This window comes from Uloborus diversus, chromosome 5 (assembly GCF_026930045.1).
Source record: "Uloborus diversus isolate 005 chromosome 5, Udiv.v.3.1, whole genome shotgun sequence".
Lineage (NCBI taxonomy): Eukaryota > Metazoa > Arthropoda > Arachnida > Araneae > Uloboridae > Uloborus > Uloborus diversus.
Window position 1 is genome coordinate 92,305,617 of NC_072735.1, and position 18,010 is coordinate 92,323,626.

Here is an 18,010-nt window from a genome sequence, read left to right on the forward strand (position 1 = left end):
AGTCTTAAGCAGTTGCAAAAATTAATGTTTCATTTGCCAAAGAGGAAACATTTCGAATGACATGAATGTGGTCAAACAATTCCCACCCCTGTTCTCGGGGTTCTTTGTCAAGTTGCCGATTGTTGAAAATGTAATGGTATTCCTGCATTTCTGGTCGTTTGCTTCACAATTAAATGTTTATTTTTTCCTCTTCTTTCTTGCAGAGAGAATATGAATGTTGTGAAAAACTGTATGCACATACATATGATCTTCACCTTTGTTACATGATTATTGTTCAAGCCTGATTTGTTGCCAGTAGTGCTAGAAGATTCTTAAGACTGTAAGTATGTTACAATGCTTAATTTTCTCTATACACCTCCAAGCCCGGTTTGATAATGGACGGTTCCATTTTATCAAATGTTTTGCAAAACACTCTACAAAGACTATGTTAAATATTTGTTTTATTGCATGAACTTAAAAACGAACGGTGTCCCTGTCCCCTCCCTCCCGTTTTCCCTTTTCAATCTTACTTTTTGAAATACTTAGAGGGGGTGGAAATTTAGATTGTCGGCGAAACGGAGGCAAACTAGAAGAACATGGACTCTACTTCTATATTACACAATAAAATAAAATGATATTTTTTGTAGATAATATTGTATTAATAATAATGATTATATATATATATATATATATATATATAAAACAAGAGATACACTTTAAGACAATTTTAAAATAGAAATTCAAAGAAATTGAAAAAATCAACAACATTAAAAAACTGAAAGAATAAATACAAAAGTGTACCGTAATGCCAGCGCAAAGCTGCTAGAAACAAAAACAGTACAAACATATTCACACAAACAGTCAAAATGCAAATGAAAAAAGCGAGAACATCAAAATGGAAAATGAAAAGGGTGAACCCAGGACCAACACTTCCGCAAGGGGGGGATTGGTCCTAAAGTTCACAAGGCCCTTTCTGTCTAGCAAGAGGAAAGGTCCCAATAGCTTGCTACCCTACCCGAGAGCCTTAGAAGAGAAAGGAATCAGAGAACATACCTTAGGATATTAAGGTATGTTTGAGTATATTGAGAACATACCTATAGATCTTAAGGTATGTTCTCTGATTCCTTTCTCTTCTAAGGCTCTCGGGGAGGGTAGCAAGTTATTGGGACCTTCCCTCTTGCTAGACAGAAAGGGCCTTGTGAACTTTAGGACCAATCCCCCCCTTGAGAAAGTGTTGGTCCTGGGTTCACCTTTTTCATTTTCCATTTTGATGTTCTCGCTTTTTTCATTTGCTTTTTCATTTGTATTTTGACTGTTTGTGTGAATATATATATATATATGTGTGTGTGTGTGTGTGTGTGTGTGTGTGTGTGTGTACACAGTAGAACCTCCCTTAAGGAACACCTCTGAATTAGGGACACTATATTATAAGGAACAGTCACAGAGAATATATTGCAGTGATCAAAGTATAAAAGGAGAGAAAATAAATCCACACGAGTTGATTTTGTTGAAAACTAAAAGTTCTTTTTTTTTTTTAAATTAACTGGTAAAAATTTGTCTTTACATTGACATGCAAAGCAGCAAATATGTGTTTTAAAATTATTGTTGAAATTTACATTGATACTTTTTGCCCTCGGCAAACTTGAAACGTGATCACTGTTATTTGCATTGCATTGCACTGTAAATTATACTACACTAAATGACCCGACAGACGTTATTCTGTTCAAACTTTGTAAATTGAAAAGTTAAAAAATTTGAATCAACTATCAAGTGTTTGAACCGTTTTGTTGAAAAAAATAAGTAAAAAGAAAATGTTTTAAGCTGCTTGGTGTCAGAATGCGTACATTTTATTACAACTTGATTTATCTAATGCCCACTGAGCAGTAGTTTTATTAATTATTTTTTCTCCCGTACTTGATGATTTGTTCCTTCAGCCATACTCAAAGGATAAAAAGCGTCCTCGAATATTAAGTGTAAAAACTAACTACCCATCTGGAACAAACGGGAAATCAGCTGCAACATCGCCCATATGAAAAAGAAAAAATAAAAAAAAAAAACAATCGAAAGGATATCGTTTTAAAAAGTGATAAAAGTAAAATCTGTTCTCTGAAAAAGCGAAAATCACCCCCCCCCCCCTCCGATGTAAAACAAACATTCTTCCACTAAAGTGACTAAACACTCTTTAAAAACGAAAAAAAAAAAAAATCTTTGAAATTTGAAATATCTCGCCAAACAAACAAAAAATACAATAAATTATATTAACAGTAGCTTTAAAATATAAACAAATGATCACGCAATTCTATCGTTGAAGCCACCACGTTACTGTAATCCAGCCGATCAGTGAGCGAAGCCAACTCTGACCGATTAGCGGTCCGATCTTTTGAACGAAAACTTTTTAAACTTCATGTATTGCCTAATTTGCTCTTTCCACCAAAGATTAAGATCTTTCACTGCTCTAATATTTTGTGTACAGAACTACCCTGTTGCAATTTATCTGGATGAAATAAAATTTGTTTCGTCTTTAAATTCCATCATCTTTTCCTTTTATAATGTATTGATTAGTTAGATAATCCTTAAAATCTTCTTGACATTGGTGCCAAAACTCAGATGGATTTGAGCCGAGAAAGAAATGTTGCTAGGTACAGTACTTTCTGATCATTTGGTTAGGAAAACCTAAAGCACCGATCCGGTCACATGTTCAACTACGACGATAGAACACACGTTTTGCGTGAACATTCCAGTACTTTACTTTAAAATATATCACGGGACCTAAAATCGTTGCTTTCAAGAGAGAGAAAGAAATGAAGGCTTCACTCTCTCTCTCTACGTTTTATCTACTTTCAATTGACATATATCACAGTAGGAAATTTCATTACAAAATGCAGAGCTGGCTTCGTTATTGTCCTTTGGCAACGGGTTAAATATTTATTTCAATTCTTGCTCAACAATAGGTTAAAATAAATATTAATCATTTGGGAGATATAACCATGCAATGTTTTAATTAATTAATTAATTAGCAAAAACGTTTCCGATTCGATCCATCGCGCTTCGAAACCATGTTTGCCACAATTTAATTACACACAAAAAAATTGATCAAAATCGGTCCAGCCGTTTAAAAGCCTTATGGTGACAAACGTCGGCACTATATTTTTATATATTAAGATAAAGCACAATCCATGAAACTAACAATACTTCAAAATTATTTCTGTAAAGTACTAACAGATTCGACTAAATTTTTGATTAAATTTTTAAAATATTTTTTTCACTTAAAATAACTCTGAATTTTATTTAGCTTATATAACACATTTTCAATGTTTAATCTTAAATGTTAATAGCCTTTGGTTATGTTATATTACATTAAGTACGCAGCATGCATCAATTCATATGCCTCCGAACAAGGGACACCTCCATTTAAGGGACGGTGTGTAGTATTTCTAAAACTCTTAGCGTTTGAATAATGTCATCTCATGTTCTCAATGAAGTTCGCGCAGTGAAACAAAGATCTAAATCCAGCATACAGTAAACTCTCGATTATCCGCGGATTAGGTGGCACGGTAACCACGGATAAGAGAAACCGCGGATAATCCGAATTATAGTTAAAAAACGATACTGGTGTATACAATAGCTAAAAAGAGGAATAAAAGTCGCACATGTATTTAAGTTATAGCTAAAAAGAATAACACTGACAGTAAAAAATATATGTAAAAGCTAAATTTAAACAATAATATAATCATAAGTCACCACCGTTGAAGTAAAAAAAATGTGAAAAGACCCGCGGATAATCCGACCGCCGATAATCGGGAGTTTACTGTATTTGGAGTTTTCGCAGGGTGTTATGAGCAAAAATTGATACCTCTGTTATCGTGGCATTGTCCTCATGAGTACCTTGCTTCTAGTTGCTTGCTTTTAATTGCCTTACTCACGCTTCTACCAACAATCGCAGAAGTTTTATCTCTTTACACTTTTCCTTGTTTTTGAAGAACAAGGGTCAACAAGAAGTTTCAAAATCGTCAGATAAGAATTCAAAACGTAATGGAAAGTCTGAGTAAGGTGCTGCGAGACTCTGCAGCGTGCAGTCCCGTGCAAACTCAACATATTAGTTTAGTATACATATTTGTAGACAGATAGTTGTCAAACCAGCTTATAGATATGTAAAATAAATGATTCGAAATGGTATGTATACTTTTACAGTTATACTTTTCTTCTTTACTAATAATAAAGCAGAAAGTCTCTATGTCTGGAGGATGTCTGGATCTCTGTGACGCGCATAGCGCCTAGACCGTTCAGCAGATTTTCCTCAAATCTGACACAAAGTTAGTCTGTAGTATGGGGGTGTGCGCCTCGAAGCGATTTTTCGAAAATTCGATTTTGTTCTTCTTCTATTACAATTTTAAGAACATTTTCCCAAGCAAAATTATCATAATATGGACGAGTAAGTTACCAAGTTATCATAACGGGGAACCGTAACATGAGCAAGTCAATTGGCGAGAAATTCACCATACATCTTTTGTAAATATACAGGCGAACCAAAAGACATTTTAATTTTCTACTACGGACAAAGCCGTGCGGGTACCGCTAGTCTTAATATATAAAAAATCTTCTATGCGGACGTTTGTCACCATAAGGCTTTTAAACGGCTGGACAGATTTTGATGAAATTTTTTGTGTGTAATTAAGTTGTGGCAAGTATGGTTTCGAAGCGCGATAGATCGAATCGGAGACGTTTTTGTTAATTAATTAATTTAAACATTGGATGGTTATATCTCCCAAATGATTAATATTTATTTTGGTATAACTTTGATATGCCCCCCCCCCCCAAAAAAAAAATTACGCGCCAAATCTGGAACTCCCTACGGACTTTTTAGGGTTGCTGTTTCTTATTTTGGTGTTGCCAATTTAGGTTTTTTTCAGCTTTTAGATTTTAGCTGTTGCCAAATTTAGTATTTTCTAATATTTTGTACCATTTTTTAAAGTTTTTTTAAAAAAGTTTTGTGGCAACAATTTTTGGATTTCATATATGTTTTAGCACCATTTCATTCATTCGCCATTTCTATGTGAAGTGATCAAGCAGATTTCTGTCTTGCTGTATTTTGCTGCAAATGTGGTTGTATTTTCCAATTATATATTTTTTTCTATTAATTAATTTTATCTTTCAGCTTTCAATATTCCTACTGTATATAGTGTTGTTGAAAAATTTCAGGGAATTGAGTCGGAAAATTGATAGTTGTTCTTCATTTTCGTCGGGTAGGTCGACAGAATTTTGCTTGGCGAGAAAAAAAAGTCGCCAAATTTCCGATTGGGGGGGGGGGGGGTATATCAAAGTAGTTCCAAAGTTTTCGTTCAAAAGATCGGACCGCTAATCGGTTGGATTTGGCCTCGCTCACTGATCGGCTGGATTACAGTAACGTAGTGGCTTGGCGACTTTAGCTATAAACAATAGAGTTGCGTGATCATTTGTTCACATTTTAAAGCTAATGTTAATGTAATTCATTGTATTTTTAGTTTATTTGGCGAAATATTTCAAATTGCAAAGAATTGTTTTTCGTTTTTAAAGAGTTTTCAATCATTTTAGTTGAAGAACGTGCTTTTTTTTTTACATCGGGAGGGGGAGGGATGAGTGATTTTCGCTTATTCAGAGAACTGCTTTTGCATTTATCACTTTTTAAAATGATATCCTTTCGATTGTTTTAATCTTTTTCATATGGGGGATGTTGCAGTAGGATTTCCTGTTTGTTCTAGATGGGCAGTTGGTTTTTTATAATTAATATCTGAGGACGATTTTTATTCTTTGAGTATGGCTGAAGGAACAAAACGTCAAATATGGGAGAAAAAATAGTTAATAAAACAACAGCTCAGTGGGCATTAGACAAATCAAGTTGTAATAAATATATGCATTCTGACACAATAGCAGCTTAAAACATTTTTTTTTACTTATTTTTTTCAACAGAACGGTTCAAACACCTGATAATTTATTGACATTTTTTAAATTTGAATTTACAAAGTTTGAACAGAACAACGTCTGTCGGGTCCTCTAATCTTTATACATAAAGGTCTAAGCTCTGTCCGGATGTCCGGGGTAAACGTCAAAACTACTGGAGGGATTTCAACCATTTTTTCACCATAGATAGCTACATAATCGGGGAACAACTTAGGCTATAATTTGTTCCTTAAAAACTTAGATTTCAAAAGTTATGGTGGAAAACAGCAAATTTCATGTAATTTCCCCATTGAATGATTAAATATAAAATCCATTGTTGGGAAAATTCGTTGCCTAACAACAGGAATGTTAAAAGTAATCACAATGTAAATTTTGAATCAAGGCTTCTCTGGAGCAAGCATGATATTTATAGCTTTCTTAGGAGTTGCATCCTTATCTTTATACATAAAGGTCTAAGCTCTGTCCGGATGTCCGGGGTAAACGTCAAAACTACTGGAGGGATTTTAAACATTTTTTCACCATACATAGTTACATCACCATATATAGAGTAAAGAAATATACATAGAGAGGCCCCGTCTATGGTAAGAAGGAGATGAAATTGAAGCCGGAATTGTGGGGTACAGTGGTGCAATGATTAGCGGGGTTATGATAACGTGATCACTTCGCGAGTATAGTTTTCACCAATCTCGCAAAGAGACCGTATAAAGTAGCTGGCGGATTGGTTTGAATTTTAATTCATGTATTAATGCAATTTCAAAAACGTGCTCCATAAACTTGCAACAATATCTAAGTTTAAATTAACAACCAATTGAGATTCAGTAATGGAATGTTTGGAATCAAGATGTATCATAAAATACTTAGCAAGAAGCTGAGGATGTTTGGATAGAGCGGTGCAACTTCCGGCTTCAATTTCTTAGTATAGCAGGGCCTCTCTATGTAATTTACTCTATGTGATTAAACATAAAACCCACTGTTACAAAAATTCGTTGCCTAACAACAGCAATATTAAAAGTAATCATAATGAAAATTTTGAATCAAGGCTTCTCCGGAGTAAACATGAGTTTAAAGTTACTTAAACATTTGGAAACTCTACTTTTCGCACCCTGATTGTAGGAGAGCTTTAGTTCAGAGTTAAAGCTTATAGTATAGAGCTTTTTTTTTCTTTTGTGTGTGTGTGTGTATTATTTAATTAAATGAAGCACGCACACGGTTTTTTTAGTGATCTTTGTTTTTGTTAGTTCATATTTTGGAAATTCTTCAAAATTTTAATATGCTTAAATTCGTGCTTTCGCTTCTAAATGAATATTCGTTGGTTCTTTACACTTATTGCTATTTTACTTTTATGGGTAAGGAAGAAGCTCGATTTTTAATCACGTCAAAACGGCTGTGTTTTGAGTTCTTTCAGTTAAAACAGAAAACGAAAGAAAATAGCGATTGTTTCTTACAATTATTACTGACCCAGGCAACGCCGGGTACATTTGCTAGTAGGTAATATAAATGTTGAGGCTTTACTTTTGGCATCTGACGAATATCGCGTTCTTATTGAAATGTGGAGTACGATTGAGTTCTGAAAGAAACCACACCAATTATGATAATAAAATAATAGATAAATAAATAGGTAGCAATCGCAAGAGCATTGTGAAACTTTTTTTTTTTTTTTTTGACGCAGAATTTATTTACCACTTCGTATCCTTGTTATGGAGACGCAAAGTTTTCTGCCGAAATTTTTAAGAAAAGTCGTCATTTAAAGGCTTAGCGAGAAATGGAAGGTACGAAGCGCCCTCACCGTCTGACTGTGGTAGGACGTCCATCTGAAAAATTTATGAAAGGTGTCTTTCATGTTCGAACTGGGTATACACTACACTATTGCATCCGATGTTGAATACAGTATACATAATTAGTTTAAGGTGAATATTTGATGTAAATTTCACACATCGATTATGATTACAAGATGCACGTTAATAGTTTTTAATTGATAGTTAAGTCTTTAGAAAAGAAAAAAGAAAAAAAAAAAAACAGCAGCAGCTGTAGAACATTCAACGAATGCGGCGAGTTCAAATTTTACGCGTAATTGCTGTATGACTCCGATCTCTTGCAATCTATCAAGATTTCAAAGTCGTTGAGTTATGTTTTTCCTCACATGAGGCACTGCAGTGAGAAGCAAAGGGATGTTAGTGGAAAAATTAAAAATTTGAAGATAACCAATACAAATGGTAGGTGAACCTCGCCTCTGTTTTGGGGCAAGAGATAGTGCAAGTAGTTCAGGTAGATGCTGCTATACAGCATGAATTATTAAAAAAAATCAATGAAAGTCTACCTAGGACCTTATCTTTGAATGCGTTTTACTCAAAACTTAAAAATGTCCACTATATCCCTTTGCTTCTCACTGCCTCATATGCAGTGATGTTCCCATCAATTTTTCAGAGGGTGTACTCACAATAATACATTACGCACAATATGTGTATGCTATCATATACATAATATATGTCATAATATGAAATTTTCTGAAGCTTGAGGATCTACGCTATGTGTCTAAAAATGTTTGAGAGTACACGGCGTATATATAGCATAACCATATGGGAACATCACTGCTCCTATGTCCACAAGCCGCAAGCAACTCCGTTTTGCTATTGTCGTAAGCGAGCGCATCAGGGTTTCGTTTTTCTTATCTGCTCCTCAGTTAAGATACTCACAGTTCAACTGACGGTACACCTTATTTCCTTAAAATATTCAGTAATCGTCACTAATCTTATCTATCACTCGGAGCAGTGATAAAGATTCTCACAGTAAGATCGAAGGCTTGAAAAAGGCTTCATTGGCTTTTCCTCATGTTGATTAAACAGTGTTGAATACTTTTAGTTGAAAAAAAGACGTTTACCATTTATCTGCAACCAGCTAATAGGTAAGAAGAAGTACTATTTTACAAAATAGCTTAAATTTAGGAGATCTTTTTGACATTTGCATTACTTACTCTTTCATAATATGCAAAGGAAACACTTTTATTGCTCTGACGCAGAGATTTTTAAGCTCCCTACAAAGCTGATTTTACGCATAAAAATCAGAAGCAATAAATTGAGTCAATACTCGAAAACTTTGTCAATCATTTTCTCAAGCTTTGTACTTTGAATAAAAACTTAATTTTGTGGAAAACGAAAAAACGAAGCAATTTTTAATTCTTAGATATTATATTCGAGGGTTTTGTCAAAACACAAAATGACTAACATTCTAAATGCTAAAATTCAAAATAGTGGGCATCTATTCTTGCCCTGCCATCTACCTTTTCATCCGAAGACAGTTAGAACTGATCACTATTATTGTCTTTACTGTTTTGATATATTTTCTCTTCCATATTGAATGGCACTCTTTTAAAAATTGTCAAGGAATATTTTCGCGCATTGACAAAAATCCCTAGCTATATTGTTGTTTCTGACTTTGAGAACTTGGTAAGTAAAATACTGCATTTTACATGAAACTTTGCATGCAAGTTTATTTTTTTCTTTTTCTTTCAGACTATGTGCAAACACAAATCAGGTGGAATGAGCAAGCCATCGGGGACCACAACCCAGAGTGGTGGTGGTCTTGCCGAGCGGACATCTAGTCGCAACTGCCCGCAGGATGGAACAACCAGCTCTCAGGTACCTGCTCCTACCTACCGCTCGCAGACGATAGGTCCTGATTCGGAAACCCCGACTACCTGCAGTGATTCTTGCGACGAGAACAGCGAGACCGAGGGATCTCTGCAAAGCTACACCATTGCCAATGCACTGGAGTCAGTGGAGTCGGACGAAGAGGACACCGAACAGTCCCCGATGCTGTACTGCACAGCATTCGACGAACCGCGACGTTTCGACCCTTATTCGTGTGCTGCAAACTGTGATATCGCGATGTATAATAAACTCGATTTACAAAACGCTCTTCAGAAGCCTGTATCTTACATACCAGTACCATACCGGAGTGCCGGTGCAATGGCATGTTCCACTTACTTCAATGGCTGCAGAAACGAGTACGAATTTTCCGAATCTGCAAAATCGAAAAGGAAGTGGCTTCTCAATCAAAAGTGCAAGAGTGCAGACGGTGCTTGTGTTGCTTCTGTTTCGAACCCCGCTGCTGCTCAGTATATGAGAGAACACGCCACGAACGATGCATTCGAAAGACAATGGCCCGACGATGCAGAACCGGTGGCTGGACCATCGGGACTGCAGAACCTGGACTGGGAAGTGGGCGAATTCCGCGGTCGGAGTTACAGCCTCACGCCCACTATCCACTTGGAATCGGAAGCATTCGAGCCCCAGACGACGGAAGTGCCCCCAAAGCCGGTCGACGATGCGTACCGTGTGTCCATTCCCGTTTCACCTTCAGCTGCTCAGCTCAGCATAGCGAGCAGTTACGGAGAGAACGGGTCCCCCATTTGCAAGATTTGCCATATGACTGCCAGAGAGAATGATCCCCTCATATCCCCTTGTAGATGTTCTGGAACAATGCAGTACATTCACTGCGGTTGCCTCATGGTGAGTACGCATACTGTTTATTTACTTAATCTTTTGACGACACTTTCTATCCGCCGCAACTTATTGCAAATCTCGAGAGTAAAACTCGACTTAGGTGAGGTTCTCTCCTTTCCAACTCGAGGGTTATTCATAACGAGCAACACGAAAATAATTTATATACTTATCGAAAGATATCGATATTTAGCGTTCGATTATAATGTAGTCTATTATATGTAACAAATCGCAATCCAATAAGAAGTGTATATTGAAGTAACATTTTGCGCTTTTTTTCCCCCGAACAGACGTTGCCGCCTAATGTTTTTTAATACATTTATCCGACAAACAGAAGCGAAGTCTTGTAGGCCAATAAAAAAAAGAATTGGTACAAAATACATCTGACTGTTTAGTTTAGAGATACTGTTTTATTATTTCTATGCAAAAAATGCCATTGAAAATTGTTTGCAATAAAGAGGGAGCACAATACAGAAACACATTGGCGTCGTTAAATAAAATTTTTTGGGGGTAGGGGGGGACCAACTTGAACGCTACTAATTTCAAATGACTTGGTGATAAAAAAAAAACTGATAATTTTCCTGTTGCGATTTTTTCTAAGATATTTGAATGAAGCGTTAATGCAAGACAACATAACTTTATTGGTTTTCGAGTATTTTGAGCTTAGTTAAATAATATTGACTCAGACAGGATGGGAGGGGAGATCCGGGGTTTCTCCCCCGTAAATTTTCCGAAATCATATTATTGTTTTATGAACGCAGATTTAGACGATATTCAGTGACGTTTGGGAAAAGAGATTCGGAGACCCTCTCCGGAATTTTTCGAAATCGAAGTTTTATAAGCACGATTGTATTACATGTTTGGGAACAAACAATTTTTTGAAATTGAGGTTCCGAAAAAGTTGAAATTAGATGACTTTTGATGGTGTTGGGAAAAGGAGTTCAAAAGCTTCTTCCCCAATTTTTTTTCAAAAGTGGAGGTTTCAACACAAAGTTTCAGACGCCGTTTGGTGCGGTTCAGATTCAGGAGATCTCTGGAATACACAACCCCGGTTTAACGATTGTCAAGGAACTGAAAAAAGTTATCGTTAAATCTAGGAGCATAGATATTCAAAATGCAGTCAAATCTGGTCCAGTGAAATGTATCATTAATTTGAGGGAATTGTTAAATCGGGTATCGTTGAATCGAAGTTATACTGTATTTTTAAAGTTGAGACCCTGAAAACTAAAGTTAAGACTAATTTTGAGAGGAGTTGGTGTTTCTCCGGGATTACGGTATGGGCAGAGCGTACTACACTACTTCTGGCGCTTTACTCCTGGAAGCTTTTCGAGATTGAAATTCTAAATGCGTAATTGTAGGCTATCGTTGCTGATGTTAGGGAAAGAATGGAATTTAGATACTCTTCCTAGCTTTCAAAATAAAAAAATTGGAAAACACAATTTTATGCTACCTCTGATAAAGTAAACTGAAGGGATAAGGCTTGAGGAGAGTCTTTTTCTTTCATAAAATCATTTCACTGCTTTGTTTTTCTGTATAGAAATTCTCAATTTCATGCCAGATAGTTTATTTGTTTGAAATAGATCTGCGGCAACAGTAAAAACTTTTAACACTTTCAACTAGTGTAATATTTTACTCTGAGTCTTTAGGTCTATTTTCTTTCACTTTATTTTAAGTATAATGCCTTCTGAATCTCTTATTTAAGTTTTGTTTTACTTTTTTTCTCTTACATTCTGGCACTTAGGACTTTTGGTATAATCATTCGTTTCAACATTTTAAATCCATTTCGCTATATTTCAGTTTTTTTTTTCTACTTAACACAAATTTTGGTCTCCCAGATAAGGTAATTTAATAATGCAGATTCTCGACGTTCCTAAATAATATTTTAAGATTGCATTCAGAAAGAAAAAAGGTACTTTTTGTTTCACTTTTGTTGTATTTGCTTATTTATCATCTACTTGTTGATTTTTAAGACTGCAAAGGTTTTCCTTTTCTATATCATTAAAATGAAATTGGAGGACCAACTAAAAAAAAGGAAGAGGTGGTATTCTGCTGTTGCAAGAGTTTAGTAGAATCCAAGAAAAGTTTCTTGGGGATCTTAAGCGTCTTCTAACCTCAACATAATGTATATATAAATCTGAAATTTCTGTCCTTCCATCGCAAATCTCGGAAAAAATAAAATGATTTTTATTGATCTACTCAGTAATATGTAACCTCAGCATTTGTACAATCTCATTTTGAATATTCGGTTAAATGAATTTTCTTTCTCTTTGAAGCCCCTGCTTTAGGCTTGAACTATGTTCATTCGTCTTGCGAGCAGCCCCGTCATTTAGGGCTCCTAGTTTTGAGAAAATAATGTATTTATGTAAGTGGGCGTGGTTCTCGCTTTTATTTTGGTACAATTTACCTTGAGTATATACCCTTTGCCCCCCCCCTCCGTAAAAATTCGAAGTGACGTACCTGCTTTTGAGTAAGTGTAGACTTCTAATTATAATTAGCAGCGTTTCAGCAGCAGTTCTTTGCTTCTAAGCTTTCGTTATATACAGTTGCTTTTCTTTTTTGCTAGTGAAGTTCATTTTGTTTGAATAATGTAATATAATTAAACATTTCACAATCGCATTTTACATGATAAATTAGGTGTTATACAACTGTGCATTATCGTCCTTTTTTGGAATTTAAGCAGCAATAAGTTCCCCTAAAATAATGGATTTTATTTTAACAAGTTCCACCTTTTGTGGGGGTCCGACTCTCAATTATTGAGGGGGTCCGGACTCCTCGGAGCCCCCCCCCCAACACCTGGCCGCCAACGCCCATACAGAAACATAATCTTTTCTGCAAGTTGTTAGCATACCTGTGGGAGAGAGTTCAAAATCGACTGAAGCAGTGCGTCAAAAATAACGGACGCCATCTAACACAATCTTTAAAACTGGGTAAACAAACTTTCATTGTTGTTCTTTATGGGGTTTAAAGAATGAAATTTGAATCTCTACATGGATTGTTTTTATTGAATAATTAAATAAGCAAGTTGCTCTGCGCCATTCTGTAGATTAGGATACCTGCTTTCCGAATATCACTGAAATTGAACTACCCATAAGAACCTATCAAAAGTTTCCAATCCAGAACAAGTCCTTATTCACACTATTGCTCACGGTGCATACACTTTGCTTGAAAGCATGGCTTCAACAGATTTCTATTATCCTATATCAACGTGTGGCGCATCCATAATCCTGGAGGATAGTCTTCAGTATCTCCCATAGACCCACCCACTAATTCGCACAATAAACCCATAAGAACCTATCATAAGTTTCCAATACAGAACAAACTCTTATTCGCACTATTGCTCACTCTGCATACACCTTGCTTCAAAGTAGGCTTCAACACATGTCTATTATCGTGTGGTGCATCCATAGTCCTGGATGATAGTCTTCAGTATCTCCCATGGTCACACTAATAAAGCGTTTATATTTTTCAAAAACTTGCAATTCTATTTTGGGTGTTACCCCCCCCCTCCCCCGCAGACGGTTACACCCGGGTAGCGACGTCACTGATATATATATATATATATATATATATATATATATATATATATATATATATATATATATATATACAGTAAAACCCCTCCTAACGGACACCCCTCAAAGCCGAACACCCCTCTTATGCGGACAGTTTTGAATTCCCCAGTTCCAATGCAAATAACATAATTAAACCCCTGTCCTGCGGACACCATTCTATTGCGGACAAAAAAAAAATTGTCCCGTTAGTGTCCGCATTAGAGGGATTTTACTGTATATAGATCTTTACTAATAGTAAAGCTGAAAGTCTCTCTGTCTGGACATCTGGATCTCTGTGACGCGCACAGCGCCTAGACCATTCGGCATAAAATTTGGCACAAAGTTAGTTTGTAGCATGGGGGTGTGCACTTCAAAGCGATTTTTCAAAAATTCGATTTTGTTCTTTTTATTCCAATTTTAAGAAAATTTTACCGAGCAAATTATCACATCGTGGAAGAGTAAATTACGAAATTATCATAATGTGGAACCGTACCATTGGCGAGCAAATGAACATACAAGGATGAAAATCTTCCGCGGATCCGCGATTTTCCGCTTTTTGTATTTTTTTTTCACTTCTCGGCCGCCGAGCATCGCGATCGCGTTCTTCCCGTCAGGACTTTTGCTGTCTCACGTGTTCTTTCTAAGATAGAGAGAAGAAAGGAACTTCGTTTCGTGGGTGGGGAGGGAAAAAGGCTCGAGAATGACGTAGAAAGTGTCAGCGTTTATGCATTTCGAAATCCGATTGCATCCGCTTCCATAACACTCGCTCATTTTTGTCACTATGCCATCCTATCACTTAAACCTTTATAACTTTTTGTAGACTATTATTTTCAACCCTTCTCGTATGTATTTTATTTTTTGCTGAAAACTTGTACGCTCATTGTTTTTCCACGCCCATTTCACAGCCACTTTCTAGCGCTCGCGCAAATACCCCTTCACCTCTCTTCTGCCCCGACCTTCCAATCAGGATTCTTGCTGAGGCACACGTTTTTTCTTGAGTAGAAAGAAGTAAGGAACTTTTTGCTGGTGGTGAAGAGGGTGAAATAGGCGTGGAGGGGGGAATGCTGGAGAGTGACGGTGGGTGCAATCGTTAGATGTAGTTTTTGAAATCCGATTGCATCCGCTTCTGTAACACTCTCTCATTTTTATCTGCTATGCCATTCTACTGCTTAAACATTAATACCTTTTTGTAGACTAATATTTTCAAGCTTTCTTATACTTTATTTATTTATTTTATGAAGACTGCCACTCCCATCCAAAAATGTTTATCGTATTCCATCCGAGTTAATTTAAGCCACCATCATTCTTCAAATCTAGTTTTAATACTTAGGCTTACCAAAGATCTTAATAAATTCAAATTAATTTTAATTATACTGTGCTATTTTATTATGACAGACATGCAAATATAGGAAATTAAAGGTGCTTATATTCTCAAACCATGACATAGTGTTTAAAACTTTTTTATCAATTTAAAAATCATTTTTATGCTAGTGCTTAAAATGACCACCAAAGCTCAAAAAGTTTTAGATTGGGTTTAGCTTTTTTAATGATTTTTGTAGAATATACCCAGCTGCTCCACAAAATTTCAAAATGCTCCTTAAATTGTTTCCCCAAGGTTAGCCACACTAATAATGTCATTTTGTAATTATGGTGTCCAATCATTCAGCTTGTATTAAGTGTTTAATTATATGGAAGTTTTATAGCATTGGATGTCGCGTTATAAAGTTTTAATTTCACCTGATTTGTGGGCTATGGGAAATTGAAAGTGGTAAATAAAATTGATATATCTGTTAAAATCTTAAATAAATGTCAACTTATTTTATTTATTCATTTGTTAGCATTTGTACTAGTAAAAAAAATATCCATTAACATTTAAAAAACAGTACAGTATCAATATAGTTTCGCGCAATGTAATATATATATATATATATATATATATATATATATATATATATATATATATATATATATATATATATATATATATATATATATATATATATATATATATATATATATATATATATATATATATATATATATATATATATATATATATATATTCAAATTTTAAGTCTCCAATTTTTCCTCTTTTTTGACTTCGGATTGTTTTCATCCCTGAACATAGCAAACTGGCGAGAAATTCATCATCCATTATTTGTAAATATACAGGCGAACCAAATGACGTTTTAATTTTCAACTACGGGCAAAAGCCATGCGGGTACCACTAGTATATATATATATGTATATATGATTAATTGTTAGTTGCATATGGTACATAGAGAGCAAAAAACTTACGTGGGACGAAATATGGCGCCTTTACCCTATGGCTCCTTTTACCAGAAAAATTTAAGAGTACTCCTGTGCACGCAATATGATCCAAAAAGAATTTCTTGAAGAAAGTGTGCCCAGAAAAAGAAATTGAAAGTGTGACTTCCGTAAAATTAGTCGGAAACCGATTCCAGTGCTACATATTCAATCATAAAGATATGCACTTTAGTAATTTATGACATACACAAGTTGAGAATGGGAGTTAATATATTTAGAAAATGTAAAATGTACGGATTCGGAAAAAACTCGTATATCTTTGCAAGAGATTAATATGTAGGATAACGTTTCAAAAAAAAAAAAAAAAAAGCACAAAATTTAGAGATAAGTTTTGAATGTAATGCGATCAAAGTAAAAAGTAAAAAACAATTACTTTTCAACCTAATTTCACTTTTCAAACAGTGTAAAATGTTAAGCCTTCTGTTTGTTCTTGATTCAGCTAAAATGCCATTTCATTCAAAAATTTCGGAAAGGGCACTCTTCTATTTTTTTCAGTTTTCAGCAATTTCATTGCCATTATTTTAAATTTACAAAAAATATATTTTTTTCTATACACTCTACTGGATTTTGCACGTCTAGACTCTAGAGATTAGCCTTCCAACTGAAATAAATAACCAATAAATGAAGAATCCTTAGTTGTGTTTGTGTTACATTGCCTTAACCAATAAATGAAGAATCCTTACTTGTGTTTGTGTTACATTGCCTAACTGTCTCACATTTAACAGTTGTGAGTTTGGTGCGGTTTTTTCCCTTTAAATTCAAGGAAATGTTATTTATAGTTAGAAAGAAACATCTTTTCACATGAATGTAATTTTGCATTTTGGTCGTAATGTCGCAATTCATTCTTCTTTTTTTTTTTTTCAGAGGTGGTTGGAAGTTTGCCATAAACGAGGTCGCAGACCGGCAAGTTGTGAACTATGCCAATATCAGTATCACTGGCACAAGAAATTTAAAGTAAGTTACTTTTATTAATTAGGAATCGCATTTTCTAAATGAGACCGAAATACACTTAGGTAATGACTTATTGGACGGCAGAGAGCGGGATGCATTTTTATCAAAGTTCCTGCCATTTCAGTAGTATTTAAAGCATCTGTTCTTAAGGAAAAAAATCTTAAGGAAAATCTTAAGAGTTTTTGCATGGAAAAGTCTAATTAGGGTTCGTAAATGCTCAAGTAGCCGAAATAAATAACATATTTTAAACTGATTGCTAATATTTTTTTTATAAATTTTTCTTAAGATTTATGATTAGGGGCGGAAAACAAAAGCTAAAGAGAAAATACCGTCAAATGAAAACAGGCGGAAAAAAAAAATCATTTGTTAGCAAAATTGGTGAAAAAACGCGCTTTTTTAAAACAACAAAACTTTTTTTTTTTATTTGAATCAGTTTTTAAGGGAGGGGGAGGGGGCGGCTTAAACCGGGTTTTGTTGGTTTGAATAATAACATTTTAAGAACATTCTCACATGTTGTCCAGAAGGTTTTATACAAGCAAGAGCTATTTAATGTTACTCACGTTTTAGTCATTTATTTTTGAGAATTAAATAAATGTGCATTTTTTTTTTGAATTTAATCGGCTCTTAAATATAGCTTTCTATAAGGAAATATTAGTTTGAAAAATTTAAATGGGTGCTTCTAGGTCAAAAGGCAATTTTTAAACAGTAATAAAAATGAAGAAGGAAAATTTTAAAAATAAAAATTAAAAAAACCTCAGAAATTTA

At 34.9% G+C, this 18,010-nt stretch overlaps 1 protein-coding gene across 1 annotated transcript in view; it reads left to right on the forward strand.

Moving 5' to 3' along the window:
- Window positions 1–18,010, forward strand: part of LOC129222351 (uncharacterized) — a 34,746-nt gene that overhangs the window by 12,331 nt on the left and 4,405 nt on the right. Inside the window, exons 2-4 of the mRNA XM_054856845.1 lie at window positions 204–319; window positions 9,426–10,424; window positions 17,159–17,248. Of these exons, the coding sequence (XP_054712820.1) occupies window positions 9,429–10,424; window positions 17,159–17,248 (1,086 nt within the window). The 5' untranslated portion in view covers window positions 204–319; window positions 9,426–9,428. The remainder of the gene's footprint in view (window positions 1–203; window positions 320–9,425; window positions 10,425–17,158; window positions 17,249–18,010) is intronic.